General features: G+C 36.1%; 1 protein-coding gene across 3 annotated transcripts in view; it reads left to right on the forward strand.

Annotated features, from left to right (window-relative positions):
• The window catches only part of GABRB2 (gamma-aminobutyric acid type A receptor subunit beta2), a 179,440-nt gene extending 157,870 nt beyond the window's left edge, over positions 1-21,570 (forward strand). For 2 of the 3 annotated variants that reach the window (XM_069773027.1, XM_069773026.1), the window contains 2 exons: positions 11,635-11,685; positions 15,319-21,570. In XM_069773027.1, the coding sequence (XP_069629128.1) occupies positions 11,635-11,685; positions 15,319-15,666 (399 nt within the window). In that variant the 3' untranslated portion in view covers positions 15,667-21,570. The remainder of the gene's footprint in view (positions 1-11,634; positions 11,686-15,318) is intronic. The other variant, XM_069773028.1, reaches the window with a different exon arrangement.
• Positions 21,571-24,922: the final 3,352 nt, after the last annotated feature.

Here is a 24,922-nt window from a genome sequence, read left to right on the forward strand (position 1 = left end):
GTTAAAAAATAGGGCCAAATTCTAACTTCTGGCTTCACAATATTGTTCAGCTGACTATCTTCCTTTGGGTAATTGTACATATATGTGGGACATAGCATCTCTTCAGCGTTAAGATAATATGTCAAAGACTTTACTGAAATCCATAACTTTCATCTCTTAATTCTGTAATTACATAAAAATGGTCTGCAAAGGATTTGGTCTAGAAGCCTCTATGAGGCTTTTTTCTTCTAATTGTAATTTTGGTTTCTGTTTCCTTTGGGGATAGAAGGAGGTGGGGGAGAGAAACAAGCTACTGTGATATAACCCTTCAAGTTTTCTGCTTTATGAAGCCTGGCTTCGTCTTCAAGGAGATGATTAGCCTTACCAGGATCTCAGCGTAGAGCCTGGTACAACGGCTAGTAATTTCTGAGGTAGACCCCAGCCATTTTAATATACTTAATTTCTGTTATCACAGTTCAAATAATGAGCTTCTTGGTGCTCTCTCAGTACTGGTTTATTCCCCATAGATTTCTTCCAGAATCCAGTAGCCAAGGTATTTTTGATTAATTTTTATATTTTCTTACATTGTTGGGTCCAATAATTTTACCTTGGATGTTTCCATCTTGAAACTGTGGCTTAGATGGGCTTTACTGATGCTGATCACTGTGATGTGTCCGATGCATCTTCTAGTCTTTGTGTTGTTCAGGATTTCCAGTCTGATCACCTCCCAACTCTGTGTTTTCAGTATAATTTCCTGTATTACTAAATTCCCAGTAAACCTGCTGCTTATGCTGTTGTTACATCTTTTGGATTCTATTGCTGTTTTTTCCACAGTTGCTCATCTATCTTATTTGATCCAGACTACTGCATACATTAATTGACTTCTCTGGAGGTATAAGTAAGGTGAAAATGCTTTTCAGTATCAATGATATCTGTGTACTTGTTATTCTGGATAGATCGGAAAACCTCCATTACAGCTGTGTGGTGGAAACCAGAACAGTCACTGTAAAGACCATGGTAGATGTACAGGGCTGAATGAAAGGCTGATTCTTCTTCATCTGTAAAGAAGTGGTTCTTGCATCTTGCCATCTGTACATTTGACAAGGGGTGATTGTAATGGAAAAGCAGCTGTACGCCATCCTCTTCCAAAGCAACGAAGCTTGGAAGTGTGTCAGGCAGCAGAGACGATACTCGCTGCGAGTATTGTTACCAGTTCCTACATCAAGTCCCTTGTTAAAAGAAGGGCTACAGATCCATCTCTTGACAGTTTTTTTCTTAGACATCACTATGGTTTCTTTACCAGGATGTTAGCTAGAAACAGGACGTGATACTTGCATTTTTTTGACCCAGATATCAAACCTTGTAGAGGCATTACCATATAATGGTTTGGTGCATCTTGACGTCCTTTTCTAGTCCTGTTTTTCTAATTCTTACAGGCATGTTATTCAGGTAGTGTTTATTTCTAAATTAATTTTTTTTTCTTTATAGTTAGATCCTCTAGGTTTAGAACAGTTAATTATTGCAAATAAACTTTTCTTATATAAAATTTGTTTGTTATATTATTTCAAAGTAATTTGATTTGCCACTTCTGTGAAGTGGCATTACATTTTGCATAATGGAAATACATCACTGAACGTGGTTTTAGAATGTATTCAGTTGCAGTAATAACCGAATCCTAGACATGTCCAACCTAGCTTAAAGCAGAGACATGCTGTAAGTGTACTGGCTATATACTTGAAGTACGTGATAACATAAGTCACATAAATAAAACTACCTCTAATTTTGCAATCATGCTGTTGTTATTGTGAGCATTAATAAAGCAATTTCCCTCTGGAAAACTGGGGGAAAATGTCAGGATATTATGCAACACTTCATAAAACTGTTTATACAGATTTATTCAGTCAGGTTTTTTTGTTGGTTTTTGTGTTTGTTTTTTTTTTTCCAAATAAATGTGAACTGACATTGCTAACCTCTGCATGTTTAGATAAGGGTTTTTTTCTGGAGACAAAGACTTTTTTAAACCATACTGAGTGTATTTTTAAAACAATGAGTAATTCTTTACTCAGTAGTCTTTGTATTACATAAGGTATTCAGTCAGCAAGCCTGAAAGTTACAGTGTGTTGCTGTTACACAGTGCCAAGTCACAAACAAGTGAAATTGTCAGACTAATGACATTTTTCTATCAGAAATTTGGGTACCAAGTAGAGAACATGGAACATTAATATGATAATGAGATTAAACAGCATATTAATAGATTGGAATCACAATAGAAATGTTCTCTTGAAGAATGAATGTAGGGCTTAGTGAGCTAAGAAGGTCTGAACAAATATAGGTATCTTTGCAAATTCATTGCCCTCCTGACCCACTGTTGTTATATCCAAATTAGCACACAGTTGCTAAAGGAGATGAGATGGCAAAGAAAGAACAAACGGAAGCTTAACTTGCCCTCAGCTGCACTTAACATGGTAACTTTCTTCCCCATCAAATTGTTTCAGCTGCTGAATTTTTCCCCTACAACTTTTTGACCAAGGAAAAGAGTCTGACCAAGTTTAATCAGAAAAGTTGAATAGTTCTCCTCAGATCTTTCATTTTCAGAGGACTCCACTGCATTATCAGAGTTTAAGACAAACAAGACCATGCAATTACCTGTTTCACAAGTGATTGCACCTAATTATTTCACCTATGCAACTGGTCAGGCTGAGGATGGACAGTGTCTGGCAAGGAAACAGGGCTCCCACAGCATCCTCCTCATCCAGGTGCCCATTTTCAGATTCACTGGCTCACGTACGTGTGCTGTTCAAACACGAAGACTGAGTACTTTCTGTTTCATTGTGCCAACAATGCCATCCATTACAGTAGCACACTTGGAAACAGCACAGAGTCAGCTCAGGTATTGCTTTGCTACCTGCCGTTTCCCATAACAACTTCCAAACTTCTTTTTACCACTTCACTAGTGAATAAGTAGAAGAGCCTGTGCATTTTTTCACTGTCATATCCATAGATGTCTCTTTCGAAAAAGAGGGGTGGAATTAGATGGAGTGTGTTAACTTGAGCCAATGTGAATCCATTGATATGCACATGCAGCCCTTTACAGGCCAACTTGTGATAGCTTCCAGTGCGCTGCAAGCAAAGTTGCTCTCCTCCATTTTCAGACTAAGGTGTAAAGATGAATTGAGAGGGCTGCAGGCCCGAGATAATATACCTTGCTTCAAAGCAATGCTTATTAGCTTAGGCTTGGTTAATGCCTTTATTTCCCCTCTGATTTATTGCTCACTTGCCTTCGGCCTTTTCAGTTCACAGCAATATTTGTTTATTTCTATCTGAAGAAATCATATATGCACGTCTATGGAGGAGGAGTTATTGCAAAGGTACCTAAAACCAGTCAGTACTTACTACACAGAACTGCACCTTATACCCTATGCAGTAGAGGTACTTCTAGTATAAAGTATGAGTAAGCATGTAAAACATATTTATAACAAGATGTAAAAGCTTTTGTAAAGAAGAGGAATTTTAAAATGGCTATATGCACAGTTTTGGTTAATAAAGTGAACAGGATATCAAAACACTAAGGCAACATGAAGCTCTTAAAATTTCAGTCTAAGATCTCAAATCCTCACTGCTCTATGTTGCTGGAGCTAATGGTACCACTATCCAGATTTCAGTGAAAGCATTCATCCTCTTTCTTTTCCCTCCAAGGAGAGTTTTCCTGCTGTTTGCAGTACAGGTAAAACTGCACGAGGACTGATTCTTGATCCAGGGTCAGAAGGTATTCCTTACACAGAAGTTTACTGAAGGACATGTAATAAAAGTAGGCATGGATTATAAAAGCTCAGCCTTTCTCCTAAATTTACATTCATGCATTATCAAGAAACAACTTGCATATGAAACAACCAGCAATGCACGGAGTGCTTGGCCAGCCTCTTTGTGTTTTGTTGAACCAGAGGTTTGACAGGAGTGAAATTTGAGGAAGTTCCAGTTTTAGCCTGGAGCATTTTGCAGAAGCAGTCAGAAGGTGATTTATTTCCACAATCTGTAATGGTATTCCACATGACATCTGAATAAAGGTCAAGTCAGCTGCGTGAGGTTTTCTTTCTGCAGCCGCGCTCCTTCGAATGCCACGTTTAATTAATGTAAGACCAGTGTGTGTACACTCCATTTGTTTAAAGCACGTTATCCGTTTTGTAGTGCATCTACAAACCTGCCATCCACCTGTGACCCTGAATTAAGTGCACTTTTGGTTGCAGAAAAGATTCCATTAATGCAGTTTATATCACTATTTCAAATTGTGGGGAAATAAGGCGCAAAAAGGTAAATGATGTACAGTGAAGTAGAAGAAATGTATGTAGCTGCAGTCCAGAAGGTGTGTCTGGCTAGTGAATTGATTTCCCAAAGCAGATCAGCTCTAAAGAGTTTGCCAAGGTTTAACTGAATGGCCACGAGTCAGCCAATTTCTACCCAAAAAAGAAGTTGTAACTCTAAATGTTACGCGCTACGGGATGTAACCTAGTTGTGCTCATGAGTCTTGAGATCACTGGATTGTATACACTAGGGTGGCACTAAGTGGTGAAAATATTATGATGTAGAAGACGACAGTTTGTCAATCCCTTTGCTTTATTTGTAGTGTCTAAAAATTATCATGTTTGGTTTCTTTTTGCAGATAGCAATGCATTTTTATATCTAATCTAGGGGAAATCGATTTCAGGTGATCCAAAATTCTTATCAGAAGTGTTTACATAATCAGAATGATAGTATCCCACACTGTTAAGAAGGAGGATACATATTTCAAATCCTCTTTTATACTTTTTGCCCGTCTTTAGTCTATCAGTAACTATTAATTATGATGCTTTAGCTTTGTTGTTGTTTGCTCTTTAGGCTGTAAGATTACCTAGACTGAAGCAAGTTAATACTTTCAACACTTAAAAAAACCCCAAACTGCTGTGTTAGAACACATTCTAAAGATTTTCCCAATATGTAAAAAATATTTTTTTCCTCAAAATCTTCTCCCCCTGCCCCAACAGTGGAAACATTCTAATTTCCCGGAGAGACATGGTGCAGTCACTCTGCAGCATGCCATGGAGACTGCTTGTCTTGCATAAAGATAAAGATAGATCAAGGTTAATGAGCAGAATAGCCCAGACAACCTAGGAATAACATAACTAGCAGTATTCATAACAAAATATTACTAATGTAGCATATGAACTGGGCATCCATTTAGACATGTACAAGTTGTATAATTTCTTACTTTTTTTTTTTTTTTAAGGGTGTTAAGGTTTGTATTGCATACATGGATGTTAAATTTAATGAAACGGTCATGCTGGGCTATGAAGACCTATGTTTATCAGTAAATTCACTTAGTTACTAATTCTTTTGGATACTAGCTGCTTTCCCAGAATTCTGCGTATGGAGAAAGATAGACACCAGAGGTTAGTTTCTCACATAACTGAGGAAAAAGGTTAGGAGGTCGATAGGATTATGCCTAAATATAAATTTGTGTTCATATATATACAGATACATATGTCTATATATGAGAATATATCTTTTTTACTCCTTAGATACTAGTTTTAAGAATCCCTCTGTAATGATATAAGATATTAAAACATAGAAGTCTAAATCTTGTTTATTCTTATGCCTCCATTCCTCTTTTTAGAAGTGTGAGAGACTTGAACTTAATTTTCTCCCCCACCCAAAAAACCTGTTGAGCCTTGTCCCTAAACTTAATGCATCTGAAAGCTCTGTACAAAAAGCCCTGCATACCTGTCCTTGCTCATGTCCTCACAATGAACTAAACTTTCTGGTAATATAGTTGTCAGAAACTTGATGGTTTTGGGCTGGCCTGAAGGATGCAACAGTAAAGGTCACACAGCCTAAATCAACATGATTACATGAAAATAATGTTTTCTTTGGACCACTTTCTGTCCATGTATCCTTTGAGTATCCAAAGGTTCCTGCAGGTAACTGGAAATAAAGGTCTTCAGAAATGAAAGATTTTAGCTTACGTTTTGCTAGATGGAATTCTGAGCTCTTATACCTTCAGGCTACAGCAGTTTTGGGTAGGAAAAGGGTCTTTACATAAGTTTCAATTGTTGTATGTAAGGTCTTTTGTTTATTAAAGTATATGATAATATAGCCAGAGAAGAAGATCTAAAAGCCAATTCCATATAGAGATGATTCGTCAGCTTTTATTTCTTCTTCCTTTTTGTATCATGAGGCATATACAATATGTAATAATTTGCAATATAAAAATAAGCCTATGTTTGGTCTCATTAACTCATTAATAGCTTTCTCAGTTGTGAGTGGATCACCCTTCCTGAAATGCATCATATGAAACTTTTATAACATTGAACATAATCATGTTTTACGTAAACACCTACCACATTTGCATGTTAGTAAACTATTTTTTCTCGTTTCCATAAAATTATGTGTCAAGAACAAACTGCACACTATTGCCAAAAAAACCCCAGTCATTTTCCTTCATTCTAAATGTGTTCTGAAATTCTCCTACTATCTATATATTTATATTTTATATGTGTGTGTATATATATTGCCATAGAACTATATAATACATTGAACTAATCAAACTCAAGTTTAGTTTAAATTTACAAGCACAAAAGGCCACCAAAATGTCAGGAAGAAAACTATAATCCAGTTTTTATTTCTCTATGATTAATGCATACACAATACCAAGATAGTACAAAATATGCATAATACGGAATATTGGTATATATTGTGCATACACAGAAATTTACTTAGAAACAAATCTGAAATGACTAACCATGTCTTGGCAACAAAGTTTCTTCCTTCTTGTCACTCATTTTTAATGAGTGACAAAATGTTAGACTCTTCCTGAAACAGCAGACTATCAGTGTACAAGTAAATCATGCAGGAATGTTCTAATTCAGTCAACAAATTCAGATCTTTTGATTATTTTAAAGCAGAAGACTTTTAATTTTAACATAGTCCTCTGAGCCTTGCGGTATCTATAGCTGTGGAACTGGCAGTATTTCAGGCTTCTACGTCAGCACTGAATGTGATCATAAGAACTACATTTCTAGATCTTTTTAAATTCAGAAATTCGTTGTCAAAAGTTAGAAATTCATCTTTATTTTCTTTACAATGAAAACTTGTCAGTGATTTTCCATAGAAAAATATCAATTATTTTAATTTTTTTGTTGAATCAACTGCAGTTTCTCTCCAGTGTTTTATCTGGCCTTTGTCGGTGTTCCCAAAGTTTTTCCTTGGACCTTGTGCTGCCCCTGGCCATGTTAAACTTTGGGCTGGGCCCAAGAATTATATTGTTGGTCTTCCCCCAAAATCACGAGCCTAAATCTGTTGACAAGTGAGTATATTGTGGTCACATGGATGAAACACTAGTAGACTGCCGTACAGTCCACCTACTCTCATGACAAGTATATGCTGTATAGTTCTTTGCATGTTGTATTTGACTTCAAACAAGAAAAATAATGTCTATGTATTTTACAGAAGTCTGCTCTAGAGGAGCAGCTTTATCAGCCTTATGTTTACTGTCTATTTCATATGTCAAAACCATAACTATATCCAAATCATACCTTAGAAATTTTGCCACTTGCAATGATAACCAAATATTTCATGCATTTTTCATCTTTCTTGAAGCTTTCTTATATAAGCAATTTTGCTGTGTTTCCGTAGTAGATATTTGGTGCTAGATATATCTGTTAAAGTATATTTTGTAAGACAGCATAATAGGGGACAGCTTATGGGCATAACAGAAGTTTGATGAAATTTTGGTCTTATTTATCACAGATGGAAGAGAGCACCTTTTAGGATGTAGGTTCATGCTGATGTGTTATTCATTTATATTATCTCCAAGAGAATAAAATGTATACACATAAATGGGTTGTTATTTTAGCAAATAAATAACAAATACTTCATCAGAGCAGTATTAGTAAGAATCTGGGCTGCCTAACACCTTGTTTCTTGGAGAAACGGCAGGATTTGGAGCTGTTGTTAACTGGTACCCCAGAAGACTTCTATTCCAAATCACCTGCCTTTGCTTCTTCCTACGTCTCAGCAGTAAAAAATTGTTGCTGAAAATTGTAACTTAAGTTTCAAAAATTCCAGTTCTATTTACATTGCTTCCTTTATGTTTATTTTCAGTCAAAGATTATTTTTTCCCCTTCTAATATTTACAAAATTTGCCTTGTAAAAATAAATTCTTTCAGGAAGTTCAGATAGATTAATTTAAAATTTTTTCAGCTTTTCTCCTAGGGAAGTTTTTGATGCTTATCTTTAACATAGAAGAGATTTCTTTCATGGAAGGGTTTCATTTTTAAGATAGAATCACTTACCAAGAATTATTTTGTTCTGAGTGATGATTTTGCAGTCTTCTGGAAGAAAAAAGAAATCTGAAATTTCTAGAAGGGAAGGCAACTACCTTTAGGTATCATAAATATGAAGCTTATTCAGATTTGAAGACTTCCCAGTTAGAATTCTCCTTAACTAATATTTAGCTCCACCATTGTGATACGTTCTTGCAGGTTAAAAAAAAAAAAATTGTTTCCTCCTTATGAATAATGTATATGCATTATTCATAGTTTTGGATTGAGAGTGAAAGTCTTATTCACAGGAAATCACTTGAAAACATGACTAAGCTTAAGATTTATTTAAGTCCCATTAAATTAATGTATCTACTTAAGTAAAGTTGCAAGCTCATTTCCTGAATCAGGTATCTGTTTTCAGTTTTTGGTCAACTCTGTCTGCTGCTCTAGAATGGAAATAACATGTACAACATCAAGGCCTTACTTAGATAATTTATTCCTTCCACTTTACTAGAGATTGCGTTGGACTGAATTATCTTGGCCAAAAGAGAAATGGAGGAAGATGTGTTTCTACAGAAACACAGTGTACTCTCTATTTTTTTTCTTGGTTGGCTAAGCTGATTTATCCCTCTTTACTCCAAAAACCCCAGGGATTTTTTTAGAATATTTTTAGAATGTTTTTAGATATTTTAGAAGATGTTGGTGTAAGGTTCAAGCTGAGGGCAGGACACCCGTAGGCCATTTCCCCATTTTTTCCTATTCTGTGCCATAATTCAAACAGCAGTCCTGATTCTGCCTATTTCACTTGTTGGCTTTTGGGTTTAGAACATTGGATTCTGTGCAGTTTGAACAAGTTCATATTTCATGATTTTTATTCAAATGTCATCAAGCCAAAGATAGTTCAGCCTCTTTCATTTTATGTGGACACTTATTCTGCAACCTCTTACCTATGGAATCTTGTGTGTAAGTAATGGATGCCAAAAGAAAGTATATGTTTTCAACCATTTCTCCAGAATCCGACAATACTTATGACTAAGTTATCGATGTGTTGCTAAAGATAATGATCAAGAAATCACATATATCAGAGGATAAAACTAGATGCCTAGAAATCAAATTGTAAGTAGATAGAGCAGTGTTAAAGCTTCATGTCCAGATCATGCATTTTTCCTCTCACTTTCTTTTTTTTTAATTCTTACAGGTTTCTTGGGTTTTTTTGCTTAGGTTTTTAGGCTTTAAAAAGCTCAAGAACCTAAAGAAAATCCTGATTTAATTTGCAGAGTTTCTCTGGATTTTCTGACCTGAAACCAAACAAAGTAACCTGAAAGTTTAAGTCAGCCTAATTTTACTGTCCTCTAACTGCATGCTTTACAGCCTGACCTAAATCTTAGGTGTATAATGCAATCTGAGCCAATGCATGCTAATGTGGTTTCATAAACAGTTACTGCAATGCTGGCAATAAATTCAGTTTTGTACAGACAATGGAAATGCAGTGTTTTTCACATTCTTAAGGACATTGTTTCACATATGGATGTTTGGAAATATTAGGCATTTGTGCTTTCTGAGTTCATACAGCTTTATCTTACCAGACTTGCTTTTCATTTAAAAAATGTCTGTATAGCTTTAGGCAGGTGCCATTTGAAAATCAGTAATTCTTTTTTCTTCCAGAGTGAACCTAACAGCAGCTTATACAGGACTATCAACCTTCCACATATTACCTTGTGTAGTCAGTGCAGTCCCCAGAGATCAGTGGTTCCTAATCAATAAGTCAAACCTTGCTGATGAGGTGGAAGATCCCTATTACACGTAAAGTGCACTTCATACTTTCACCTAATCTTGCCAGAGCTATTGTGACTAGTCAGGAATGGGATGTTACTGGTTTTCCAAGCAAAGCTCAGCGGCTAAGAGGTGGGAAACTATGCTATAGATAGTACTAAGGTCTTTATCTCTAACAAATTAAATTATATGTCTAGGCATGTCATGTTGGTCCTGATTGTGAAAGGGATCTTTATTTCTGTCTTCAGTTCTTAAGAATGTCGGTTCACAGAACCTATAAATGCTGAGACCTAATCTCGGGTGTTAATCTTTGTAATAGGCTGGCTACTTCTGTTCTCCCTTCATGGTTTAGCTCACCATATTTTGCTTTTGGCTAATGGCAGCCCTACTTAACAAAAGGATATTTCTTTTGAATATGCAACTTTTTTTTCACAAGGTTTTTCCATCAGAAATTCCAGCCCTACTGTCTATTTTATCCATGGCTTCTGAGACATTCTGCAATAAAATGAGCCATCAGTAGCTGCTTGTAATTGAAGGTTATAGGTGAAAATGAACAGTATATGAGGAAGGAAAAGTGTCAATATTCTATCTTTGCAAGTCATCAGTATAAATTTCACTCCTACTATGAAGCTGTGTTTGGCATAACAGTAGAGCATAATCACCAAGATGCTCGATGTTAGTAGTTTCAGAGATCTGGTCATCCTTGGAGGATTCCTAATGTACATATGTGTGTATGTATGCATGTGTGTGGGAGTTGTAATTTCCTTGTATTTTACAGTTGCTATCATGTTAGTGTAAGAGGAATTCCTCTAGAAAGCCATCATTTTGGAGTTTCTAGGTAGCAGGAAGAATATATAACGGTAACATTTCTACACTTTCCTCTGTATTCCCTTTGTTTGAGGCCATCAAAAAGGTCATGGCCTCTTTCAAGGATCCAGAGTCAGCTTTTCTTCCAGTTGACCTGGACCTACAAGTGAATATCATTTGCATCATATATTTTGTCATCCACCTTTAAGATTGATTTATAAAAATCCCACCCTCTTGCATGGTTGCTGAGCTCTGCTCATTTCTCCTTCACTTCTGCTTTCACCTTTTATTTCCATAGTACTTGCTGCTACTTTTTCTTCATCTTCATCCTCGCTTCCTTTCTTGTCCCTGGGAATTTCTCCATTACGTTTGAACTCTCCTGTTCACCATAAAGAGTCTAGTTCTATGGTTGAACAATCCTTCAGCACCAAGAGATCTTTTTAACCTTCTTCCACCTCCTTTTGAAACCACTTTTACACTTACTTTTCCCCCAGAATAATTTTAACAGTTGTTTTCATATCATCATACCTTCTTTGGTCAAGTGACCAGCTGGAAAAAATACATTTACATCACAACGTTATGTTACCTTGAGGAGCGGAGCAGAGCAAGGCAGTAACAGCACCTCTGAAGCCAGAATATACTTATGCTAATTGTTGGCTTAGAGGTCCCTGTATCTTTTAATTAGTTGTCCTATTATTACCCTAGAGTGCTTTAATTTTAAATGAAAGATAATAGCTGCCTTATCTCTAAGGAAACTGGTCTTGATTTTATTAACTTACAGGACAGAAGAATAATTGGCACATATCATTGTCCAGAAATGTATTCAACAAAGGTATCTTTCAATGTTTTCTAATGTTTTTATCCTCAGAGACTTAAAATTCAGGTCCTGACCACTTACGGTCATTAAAGATCCCATGGCACTTTTTTATAGTGTGGTCATCTCAACCCCAAGCATCTGGCCAAATATCAATTTATGTAACTGTTCTGCTTACCTAACATTCCCCACCACCACTCAGCCACCCCATAGTTTCAATTGGCTACAGCATTCTCCATTTCCTCGACTAAAATATAGTGTATTGTTCTGCACTGTCAGTCACCACATTTCGCCTCAGAGGTGATTGCGCTTCACTGGGAAGTGAAGTTGTTCTTCTTTCTAAATGCTTGTAAAGCGCTTTGGGATCCTTTTGAATGGGTGGTGCTGTGTACGATAAACGTAATTCATTATCATTCTATCTCAGGCTTCACTTAGTTACAAAAGCATGTTTTATTTAGAGTTGGGCGAACCTACTTGGTGGAAATAACACTCCCAGCTCTCTCTGATCTGATAAGGAACCTTTTATCAAAGGTTGAAAAGTTAGGTTAATTTCTTTCTGGTTTTTTTTGTTGTTGTTTGTTGTTGTTTGTTTCTTTCTTTCTTTTAATTTCACATTCATTTGTACTTCTGGATTGGAACTTTGGGAGTTCTTCAGATTGGGAATTCAAAATACCACGAAAAATGCGGTTCTTGTTATGGTCAATCCACTGTTCCGGTGCAGGAGGGTCAAATTAGTGCTCGAGAAGCATCTGAACTTTGTGGTGCTTACCTGGCTATTCTAACACTTGAAGGTTCGCCCATCACTAATTTTTACTGTATTTTGCGTTATTTCTTCTGAAAAATTCTTGAAATATTGAAAAATGCTATGCTCCAACTCTGATATCAGTGTGATCTGTGCAGAAGATACTTTGCCCTAGAAGATAGCTTAGAATATTGCTAAATGTTTTTTCTGCCCAGCATCACTAATCTTAGAAACTGCTGCCAAGATTACCAGATATCTGCAGCAGCTTGCTGTGTTAAGATGTTTACTGAAATGAGAACAGAAGTGACAAAAGAATCAAAGCAAAAAGTTAACTGGAGTGATATCATGTTGCTAAAACATGCCTGACTCTAACTGTAGTAGACTAAAATAACTTTTCTTGCATTTGTGTTGCATAGAACGTATACGAGTGTGTAAAGAGCACTCAAATTTCTAATATCATTGCAGATCAGAAGGATAAAATGCTTAAAGTAGATTCGTCCTAAGAAGATTTAAGATGTGAACAAGTTTGTTGGCACTAAAATCTTTCCAAAGATAGTATCTTAGAATGCACAACGTTGAGGTGAAAATAACCCAGGCTCTGGGCTAAGGGGTAAAACCATTGCATTAGTGGATGTTATGTCAAACTTCCTCTGATGTCATTGGAACTAAAATTTCTGTTCTTTTCTTAAGGCTTTGTGAAACTATGGAAAATGTAGTTTCCAAGTGGCTTTGCAACCCTCTTGTAAGATGCTTCCCCTGTTTGTTTTTAGACATTCTTGGGATCAATGAATGCCAAGTGCCTATAATTGCTTTTATTTTCAGGGTACTGAAAGTCTTATTATTTGTCTCAGATCTAATAACAAATAACAAACAGCCGATTTTGTCTTACCCCAAACATCATGTAAGAATTTTCTAAATAACCACACTCATTATAAGAAAATGTTTGAAAGCTCTCTTGAAAAATTTCATAGATCTATTTCAAAGCTTTTGTATGTATTCGCTTTTGTTTGTATTACAATAGCAGAATACTCTTTTTGCCTTAGTTTCATCTAATGCAGGTGAGAACTGATTTGATGGCCGTCCTGGCTAGAATACAGTGTTTCCTCACCATGCTCAATATCATGCTACAGAGTTCTTAAAGGAATTTTTCTTGAGTTCCAGCTCAACTTTCGCATTTTTCCAGTGCTGCTCAAAAAAGATCGATTTCCCTAGCACACTAGAAAATTCAAAGATTTCATATGGCTTTGATGGAAAGCAAGCAAAAATAGATGATTTTGGCTGCTTCACATTGAGTCATTACATTTAATCTAAAACTAAAATATAATGAAACTAGAGGGGTGCAAACTCACATAGATTGGAAAAAAAAAAAAAGAGAGGGGGAAATCTGGCATCTCAGCGATGCCAGTTTTTATGCATCACTTGAACAGATGTAATCACTCAAATGGCAGTGTTTCAGTAGGTCCAAAGCACTTCTGTGAGCGTCTGCCTTCCCAGTTCATAACACTGTGCAGTGGATGCTGCTAAAAAGCAACTGTTTTCAACCCAGTTCTCTCACCGTGCCGTGTGAAATATTACACAGGGTTTTTTTAATAATGGCAAATACAGTGCTATATTGGGTAGTGCAGCAAGGTACCTGCTGCTGACTGCAGGCTTCTAAATATTACAGAATAGATTAATGCCATATTATTGTTTAGAAATCAAAAAAAGTCACAGTTTGTGCACTTTCAATAATAATCATAATATACATTATGTACATGATAATGAATAATGTGGCTGAGTTATTCTTAAAGGAGCTCTGGGACAGTTTCATCTCTTATTTGGCCTGGAGTATATCTGCACTACCATCACTAAGTCAGTGTACTTAATTAGCTGCTCATTAGCTATTATTGCTTTTAAAGTTTTTATTTAATTATACTCTTTAATCACAGAATCCAAAATATATACTTAGAGGGAACGCAGAGGAGATTTATAACTTCCTAAATAACCTTATATTTGTTTTCTATAAATGGATTATTTTGAAGTTCTCCTACCATACTTCGGATCTGCTCCAGATTGCCTAAGAGTAGAATTTAGTTCCTCATCATTGAAATCCTCTTGATTGTCTAAGAGGTTTCTTTACAACATTGCATTAATATTTTTTTCACTGAACTGCCTTTAAAAAATATATAGTAGCTAAAACTACCCATTGAAACAACTGTTCAATGTACATTTGATGTGATTACACTCTGTATGTTTTTCCTTGCTTGAAATTGCAGATCTCTGCTATTCCAGCGTTCAGGTCTCCACAGCATGCACTGTATTTATGAAATTCATTAGCACTGGGGAATGGAGTTTCTACATAGGCCTAGTTAGACTATGGCGGTGCCTTTCCCCAAGTAACCAGCAGTCCTGTTTGGAATATAAGGACTGAAAATTTGCATTCTCTTGTGCCATGCTCTGGGCCTCATTTTATAGAGGCGGAGAGACCTCGTGAATACTTGAAGTTTTTGTCAGAGCAGCAGCTTTCATTTGAAAGAAGAAAAAACCAAAACAAAGCAGACCCTTTTCCATTTGATTTCTCTCCAAAAGCCCCCAAAAGTTCAATATTTGCCCCAGATATCCTACCCAGTGGCAGAATCCCACTTTCAGGATCTGAGCATGTACTCCATTTCCAGGTATTGCTTCTGCTTACAGAACATGGGGTCTAGGGAAATACCATTTATTCCATTATATTATACTGGCCTTATTGTTCCTTGAATTCACAAATAAATGGCAATAAATATAGTCATGGCTATGCTTAAAGTCTTTCAGACAGGCTGACATCCAATGAATTAGAATTGTTAGAACTAGCCCTTGTCAGCATGGCTTCAGTTCGCAACTGATCGGGCTTCCTTTCTCTCCTGTTAAATCTGCTTTCTTATTTGTTACAGATGGATCCACATGAAAATATTTTGTTGAGCACACTTGAAATTAAAAATGAGATGGCTGCCTCCGAGGCTGTGATGGGGCTTGGGGACCGTAGAAGCACTATGCTGGCGTATGACACTTCAAGCATCCAGTACCGGAAAGCTGGCTTACCCAGACACAGCTTTGGTCGCAATGCCCTGGAGCGACATGTAGCACAGAAGAAAAGTAGGCTACGGAGACGTGCATCTCAACTGAAAATTACCATTCCTGACTTGACTGATGTAAATGCCATAGATCGATGGTCGCGCATATTCTTCCCTGTTGTTTTTTCCTTCTTCAATATTGTCTATTGGCTTTACTATGTGAACTAAGAAACAAAGCCACACAGGAAGCAAGAACTGGATTTCTCTTCAAATCGGTTGTACAGCCAAAAGTGGGACTTAGAAAAATTCTATTCAGGACAAAAAGTTATTTTAAAACACCTTAGTTGCTGGCCCACTCTATGGTCTGTTTTTATAATGTTTTGGTTGTATCTGCTAAATCTTAAATACGTTAAGTTGCAGTATGGACATATCCCCTTATCAAAATATAAGTGCATTTGGAATGTGAAGGCAAATTGGATTTTGACAATCACTTTTGTGTCATTGTCCCTCGCTCTCTCTTTTCTCTCTTTTTTTTTCTTTTCTTTTTTTTTTTTTTAAATGGCCACTTGAGTTTAGTGATACAAATTATAGAGCGGCATTTGAGAAACAAGTTCTAGTTTCAACAGCAGTACATACCATTCTGAGGGAAACTGCATATCTGAGACATGCATCTACACTTAAGAGAGTGTATTAAGTTATTATCATGCTTATGAAACATATACACTTTACTTTTTAAATGTGTAAACTTGAAAACAAGTAGTGCCTATCATCTTTTCCAAGATGATGATGGTCAGAGGTTTCCCAACCGTATTCAGGTATTTCCTGTTATTTATTGAAAGAACTAAACCTTTGACTGATAATATTAGGGTTGGGTGTTTGCACAGAAGTTGAAGCAAAAAGCACTAGTTTTGTCTGGATTTTAAAGAGAGAACATATGCTCACAGTCACAGTGACTGTGTTTGTGATCAACAGAGGAATGTAGCAACGGTATAAAAACGCATCAACTGAATGGGTAGATATGGTTTGTGTTGGGGAAAGGAAATCATCTGTCCAAAGTGCCAAAACTGGTTGGCCAAATAGTGATTCTCTAGGTGGCTGAAGGAGACCAATGGTGCCCTGTCTTTCTAGGGTAGGGAGAGCTAGACAGCAATTACAAAATACAGGGCCAAGGAGAGAGAAGGCTACATACATGTAAAAGTGTGTGTGTGTGTGTATGTGTGTGTATATATATATACATGCACACATATATATATACTGTGCAAATGAATGTTGTCAGTTATAGTACATACCTTAGTCTGAAATACTCATGTGGAGTTGTGTGATTTCTTCCAAGTTTGCAATCTTTCCAGCGTTATGCTTGCAACTGTTGTTACGCTTAACACCTTACATCCAGTTTGATTAAAGGTATCGTACCTCTTTCAACAGTAAAGATCCAAGCATATGTATTTCAGTACAAAAAATGGTGACAGGGTATTTTCTCAGGCTGGATTAGGGAATACCATTTCACTTTTTATTTTGTTTTCCTTAATGCACTGTTTTAAAAGGGAAAAAATTGGTAGCCGTTACTTTAAGAGTTTAATTACACTTTTGAATGTTTCCTGCTTTAGGGTGATTTCCATTGAAAAAGTAGAAAACTTCAGTTTTGCTTTAGGGAACTTTTTGAAATAAAAGGGGTTTTTTTCATGCCATAGAGCTTGAGTCTTATATGCAAAATAGAATAGATGCAAAATAGAATATATAAAAAACAGAATTTTATAGGCAAAGTAGAGTTTGTCATTTAGTCCATTGTGGAACCTTTTTCTGTAATGAAAAAAAAGTTGCAAGAACTGTATAAAAGGTATGAATTCCTGATAGCTTTTAGTAAATCCAATCCCCAATATTGTTTGACACAAAAAGCAAAAGCCACATCTGTTGTCTCTGTGCTAACTCATCTGTGCACAAATATCTGAAAGAAACTTGAACTCAAGTATCTTCTAAATAGTAAAGGAATTTTTTCAGGCAGACAGGTTTTCCCCATTTAAATATTCTTTTGGCAATACTTTACGATAGTTCTTAAGAATATTCTTCATAAAATATTTTGTTTGAATTTTTTGTTCTTGCTTTAAAAGGATAATTTTCTTACAAATTTCTGTTGGTTTTTTCCCCATTTGTCAGTGAATGACAGTGATAGGACGGAAATGCTAATGATTAGTTCCGGGAACTAATAGGCCAATTTTCTGACTTTGTTTTGAGCATATCATCTGCTTATATCTGCTTCAAACAGGAGAGAATAGTTTTGAGCCTGAAATGGGATTTGCCAGGCATACACACCACCTGTTGTTTTCAAGGGAGTTGTGTGTATGTTCACGTACTGCTTCCAGGGTCTGACTCTGCAATATGCAGAGACAGGCTTTCATCATGCAATGAACTTTTGAGGTCAAAATGTTGCTTTTTGTTCACATACTTAATTTCTGACTGCATTTCATGCATAACACAGTAGGCTTTGTAGATGCATTTAGAATTTCAAGTGATAGGTATGAGTGATGTTGGAATTTTTTCCCAGTTCTAAGAAAAGGAGCCACATCAAAATTCAGTATTTCTCTTCAAAGACTGTTCTTGAAAAATGGTATTAATTATCATAAATAAAAGCAGTCTTATAGTATTCTTCTGTACCTGCTTTTCTTTCCTTTCACAAATTGCTGCCAACTCCTTTTGTATTTCACAGAAGCATAGTGTGAATACAGGGAGCTCACAGCCTGTTTGTGGTTGATACACATCAAATATAAAACCTTACAGAGAATATGTTGAGACTCTGCATTGGTTTACTGCATCAGCTATTATGAAAACCACAGAGACTGAATCTTAGAACTGCACATTAATTAATCTGAAGTTACAGTACAAGCCATAATACTCTCTGATGTAGCTATTCAGAGAGTGAAAGAAAATGTCTGGTTTCTGCTCAGGTGTCACTAGGAAAGATATATTATCTGGGGGGAAGGAGCACTTTTGCTTTTACTATGTCCTTCTGGCTATTAATGTGATGTATAAAATTAGTGAAAGAGAAGGATTCTATCATTTTGTACTAAGGCTTAACACTGTGATATAAAAAGATGGGGGTGAGAAAGACTGGCGAGGCACTGTCAAGGGAAAAGTATAACTTGAGCCCAAGGTGAGCACTTAACTACTCTTCTGAGATACTTGAGTGAAAGTGAGAAATTATGCCAACGTATATGAGATATGGGGTTTGCTATGTGTGCTACCCTCCAGGTAAACTAGAATAAATTTGCTTTTACTTTAGATTTGACCGAAAATGAATATTCTAGATCTTTTTAATCATGTTAATTGTTGTTAGTTTCAATAAGAAAAGTATCAAAGTTACTAATTTAGATAAACCTTGTAATATAATTATAGTTGCACATTTTATTGTTCTATTAGACATAATAGCCAGCAATTAAGGTGTTTTTCATCTTTGTGAAATTCATGGGCAAATTATGACTATAACATGGCACAGTTTTAATGAAATCTTTGAGATCAATCTGTAAATATATACTGTACATGACTGCTAGTAAGTATGATACACATTTTCAGAACTGAAAATTCATGCAACATATTTCTGTGTTTGCATAAGGAATGTTATGTTTCTATCCTATCGCAGTTTAATGACTGGGAAGAAAGACTCAAGCAATGACATTGTGACCATTTCTTTTCTCATTCCCAGGGGAGGAAAACAGAGTCTTAGATGACAGCACGTCGCAAAGTTCTTCAGAGGGTTTTTACATTCTAATAAAAAAGACATAAAATCTGTAAGGTACAAAAGCACAATGCATAGAGAAAATGAGTGGTGGTCTTACACCTGGGGAAAAAATTACTATTTATTTCAGACAAATATGCATTAAAATTAAAGATCAATTAATTTTCACTATAATTATTAGACTGTGTCCCAATTCTATACTATAACACAGTACTAAACATAAGTGAACGGATGTTAAACATTATCCGAATATATGTGCATATGGACATACACCTAAATGTCTATATGGACATATGTGTGTATACATACACGTACTGAGTATATATATGCACACACATTCATATGTTGGCGTGTTAAAGGAATAAGCTAATAACAGTTTTGTTTCTACCATCAACCAGTGTATGAATATATTTTTGAGAAAAAAAGATTAATGTATTTAAAAAAAAACAACTTACTATACAGGGTAACTGGGCATTTCTATATCAGCAGATCAATGCTTATAATTCGTATGGAGCATTGCACCGTTTGACATGATGATAGTACTGTACCTCCTAGCATCTGAAATTAGACTAGTCCTCACATTGCTTGCCTATTTCTTCTCTCTCTTTTTATAACAGCATTGTCCACTAGTAAGTTTTCAAAACCAACAAATTCCTTAGGGAACCAACAAAAAAAGGCAAAAATATTAACTATTTCTAGAAAACAATCTAGGCTGGGATGGCCAGGGTACAATACTATATCAGTAGTGATCATAACATTTTGCTATGTGTACATAGAACATACAGTGTGAGCAACCATAACTTAAGCTGAACATGTGTAAATATTATCAGATTTCTTAAACATTTTTAACTTCTAATTTGTACTTTATGGTAAGGCAAAAAGCTAATTCTACTTATGGTTTAGGTTAATGTGTCCTAAAATTATGTAAATAATTAAATAAGCTGTAAATGAGCAGTCGATAGATACAGTAATTGTTTAGTGAATTTTTTTTACTAAGTACAATAATAGCAGTGCTCTAGCAGAGTAATTTAAACACCCTTTTGCATAAACAGATTTGGATTCCAGATATAAAAAAAGTACAGAAAGTACTGTAGTGTAAAATAGCCATTGTGGCAACGTTACTGCTAGCACAATCAATTCTTTTGTATGGTTAAAACGTTCAGGCAACAGAAGATAGTAGCTTGGCACTCGGTACTCAGATTAGCATAAACAAATAGGGCCTGGTTTTCACTTACAATAAGGCGCATTTATGTTGCTCCAGTGAGTGGAGGAGATGTAATCCAGGGTAAGTGAGAATTCAGCTGTTGGTGATTTCATTACAGAAAGCCTGCATATTGCGTCTGTCTGTTTCTGAAATCTGTATCTCTTATGGTATCTAATAGTAGACTTTTTTTTTCTTTTTTTTTTTAAAAAAAGGATGTTTGACTGTCGTTAGATAGCATAGTCCCCCTAAAGCCAAAGAATCTTCACTCCAGAAATTGTTTAAAAGGGAAATCTAATAAGTCACTGCTTAACACCAAAGGTAAAACTTAATAAAATGCACTAGGAACTTTGTCTAAATTTTTAAGAAGCAAGTGGAATGTTGATCAAAAATACTGCCCTATTCTACTTTGTAAAAATAGTAATAATTTAAATATCCATTAATATAAAATTGAAATAGATCATCTCTACAAGAATATGCAACACTAACATTTCATAAGTATAAAATTATTTTCTTTGTAAGTGCTTTGACAAAAAATGAAACTTAAATGATGAAAAATCTCACCTCTACTTTCATACTAAGGGTTGTATTTTTTTAATGTTTTTCAGACATGAGGTCATCTATTCCAATTTGATAACATTTTGTATGTTTTCACTGTTACTGTCATTTGACAGATACTCACCAGGCTGTATTGTTCATGGTCTGTCCTGTTACTTTCAGTTGAAGACAAAAAGAGTATTTGAAACATGATTAATTCTAACAAGCTGACTATGATTTGACTTCTATCACGTTTTTATTTGCATGGGTGTTTAAATGGTTCTGTTAGTACTGTCTTTGCACAGTTCTGATTTATCTTTTTTTACTTAGTACTATTTACTTCATAATGTAGTAATCATCAGCCTTACTAATGACCTTGTAGCCTTTCTTATATGCACATAATGCACATTTTCCAATGGCTAGAAAATGCAAAATACTAGTGGATATCATTGCATCAGATCTTCATGTCTTTCTCAAAAGGACTGCTAACCTCTGGGATATATGAGGTAGTAAAATGATGATTGTAAATGAGTAGCACATAAGAGATATTTTCTTGAATTTAAAATTATTGCAGCCAGTTTCAGCATGTAAATATATAATAATGTTGGCTAGTGTGTAATTCTTGAACTAAAAAAATATAAATAAAGAAAACCTAAAAGATGTATATGTAGTTGTGTTATGTTGGGCAGGCTCTTTTCTCAAAGCTGCAGAAGATTACAGTTCTCATCTGAAGTGCGTATCTATGAATTTGGGTCAGAAAGGGACACGAGGAAGTTGGACACTGAGGCATCTGAAGTGTAGGCTTAGTATGCAAAAGGATAGCCGTAAGATGGTGTTAAAGATGGTGTTAATTTGCCTATGTGGCAGTCAGGGGGAGTTGAGTGTCTGGGGAATATAAGCTGAGGTGCTTAGTGCTAGTCAGTAAGAAAATGCTGAGAGGAGGGGAACAGCTGAAAAATCTCAGAAGTTCAGTAACTCCTTCTCAGAGTCAACTCTTGTGAATCTGTTACTGACAGTAAGTTGCTGGTGTCCTCCTTAGAGAAATATGGTAGCAGCTGTTCGTGGTGGGATGGTATTTTCTTTTAGAGAAAAAGGTCTAAACAGTCTTAAGTCTGTCTGCGTGGACTCAAGCTATGGAAGACCAAAGTTCCATTCCTTCCTCTTCCTACTTAACATCTAACAGGAGAGATCCTGGAGGACCAAATTATTGATCCTTTCAGGATGGTGGATTTAGCAGATTTTCCTGTTGGGCTGGTTCTGTTGCATAAAAACCAGTTCAAGATTAACAGACCAGGAGGAGAGTGCAGTCAAGCACAGTCACGAGAGGCATCTGTACTGCAGTACTCCGTCTGCTGACTGTTTTGTACAAACCTTTATTGGCAGCAGCAGGGACCAGAAGCTGGTTCTCTTCTTGTGCTCCCAAGATGAAAAATGTCTACTAACACAGTTTTGTTCTTGCTGCTTCTTTCTGTCCTAGTAGATCTTGAGCATTAGACTTCAGAATTAGACTTGGTTTTTTGCTCTGCTGAGGGAACAGTTCACGTCCATTAGTTTTTCTTGTTCTGTGCTAGCCCAGCTCTGATAAAAGGGAATTCATAGCTGCGTTTCCAAACCCCAAGTGTCACTACATGGGGGAGATGGCAGGGTATTTTTTGGTAGCCTTAGCTGTACATACCTGCAGTTTCTGCCACAATTTGGTTCTTTGGTTAATCCGACCAAGGGGAGCAGATGGAGCACCAGAAAAGAGAACAAATGGCCGACAGGCAAAAGGCTGCCAGAGGCTAAAACTGCCGAATCCTCATTTTTGTCTGGAAATGCAGACGGCAGTTGGTAATTCCTTTTGAAGTTACCCACCTGGCTACTCTCTGTTCCCAGCCCCACAACAGCACTGCTTTAATGACTGATCTGTTCTGTCTCGCTTGTCTGTGGATAAAGAGCACCAGTTCTGCAGAGAAAGAGCAAAGACTGAAGACGGGAAGACCCGTGAGTCTTGCGGCTGGGACTGAGGTAAGGAGCTGCTGGTTGCAGGATGCTGGCTCTGTGCCAGGAGACACAGAGCTCGAGGAGTAAAATATTCCAGACTGTCACGGAAAACACAAGTATGACTTCATCTCTTCACTGTTTAAAATATATCACATCTTCCTCTGAGGCTTCTAAACAGTAGATCCAATTTCTGAAAAAAAGACTAAAATGTCAGCACAGTTGCTTTGTTACAAGCATGCGATGTACTGTTGGCTCTTATTTTCAGAGATTATTACAAGCTAGAAAGCAAAGTATTTCAACTTTAAGACTGGTTTGTGATTTTAGGGTCTAAAAATATTTATACTTATTGATTAGTATCATTTCCAAATCAAAATAGAGCCAATTGTCTATCTACGTTTTCACCTGTCTGTATCTATAAATGCATTTAATGTTATCACATCCTAATAGGTGTTATATCAAATCCACTGGCACCAAAAAATAAGCTAGTGCTGCAGAGTATTTGAATAATTTATTCCCTTTATTCTATTCTGAGCTTAAACACTTACTTCGTGACTTGTGTAACATGGCCTCTCCTTCATTCAATTTACTTGACTGCAAATTAGAAACATTAATATCGGCTTCTTATTGGTAAATTGTGCTGTTCAATATATCTTCATAATCTAAAATTAATAGAACATGCCAGAAATTAGCTAACGTCACAGTTCTCAACTTATAAAAGGAAAATCAATTTTTTAAAAAACAAAATTATGCATCTGTCACATATTGAACAGCTGTGAAAGAATCAAATAATGGGAACTGGCTTCTAACACATTGTAACTGTTACATATTAAATAAATGTAGCATTAACAACTACATAACAAGTATGTTCACTAATGCAAATTCTTTGGTTATCAAAATTAATGACCAGCGTGACATTATTAATTTGTAATGCTTGTTATTCTTGAAGGATATGTGGAGTGACTGATTTATTATGAAGTTTGTATGAGTCTAGGTAAGAAATAAATTTAAAGAAATGATGAGTACAGAAATGGGGGTTGGTTATTCAGGTGATGTAAATTGCTTATGTAAATGGAGATATGTTTGCCTTGACTGAGATTCTGACCCAGGCAGGTTTTTGTGTGTGTGTGTGTGGTTTTTTTGTTTTCTGTTTTAATTTCACGGCAAAACTTTGAATAAATCTTATTCTTGGAACAAAAGTATTTTTTCCCTCTTTCTGACAGATTGTCAGAGCTGACATACTGCATTCATTTTGGCACTCTAATGGCTAAGGGCATGCTTCCAGCTGAGACCACTTTTTTTTAAACTTTCTCTTTTTTAGAAAGAATATAGCCAAGGAAACAAAATCTTCCTGAAGTTCTGGGTCTTGTATTGGCTTACTTAGGTTCCCTTACAAATGCTTTAAAAACCAAATCATGTAGACTGTGCACATTTTCAGTTTCGGTGCTATTTATTTTTCAAATGATACTTGAGTAGAGATATGTGTATATCTATGGATGTGTATAGTCACATACATTTCTAAGCTTGGTTGATATGTCTAAAGACTGATGCTTTCTAAGCCTACATGAAACTGGTCTGTGGCCTTTGAGATCTCCTTGTTAAATGTTTCCAGTGTTTCTTTTCTGAAGAGTATGGTCAATCATGTCAGTCTTTAATCTTCAACTTTTTGTTGAAATTTTATGGCATTGATGTTTATGAAGGTACTGCAGAGAGAGATCACAGGCAGGCACAGGAATACAATGTCATGCAGGTTACAGGGAATGAAGTCCTGTCACATGCTCTTTGACAGTAGCAAAAAGGGCAAGAGGTGCAGTGATAAACCCACAGCACAAAAGCTAATTTGATCATGGAAGGGTCAGTGCAGTTCTGTTATTGAGGATGATATTTCCTCTTCCATGTCATGCAAAGACATTGTTTCTTCAGGTGAGAGGACATTGATGGGAGAAGGAATGTGGATAATAAACAGACTGAAACCTCCATGTCAGGACAGCAAGATTTATCTGCAAGATTTGCAGACAAATTGGATTGTTTTTGCT

The sequence above is a fragment of the Haliaeetus albicilla genome, chromosome 27, assembly GCF_947461875.1.
Source record: "Haliaeetus albicilla chromosome 27, bHalAlb1.1, whole genome shotgun sequence".
NCBI classification, from domain to species: domain Eukaryota; kingdom Metazoa; phylum Chordata; class Aves; order Accipitriformes; family Accipitridae; genus Haliaeetus; species Haliaeetus albicilla.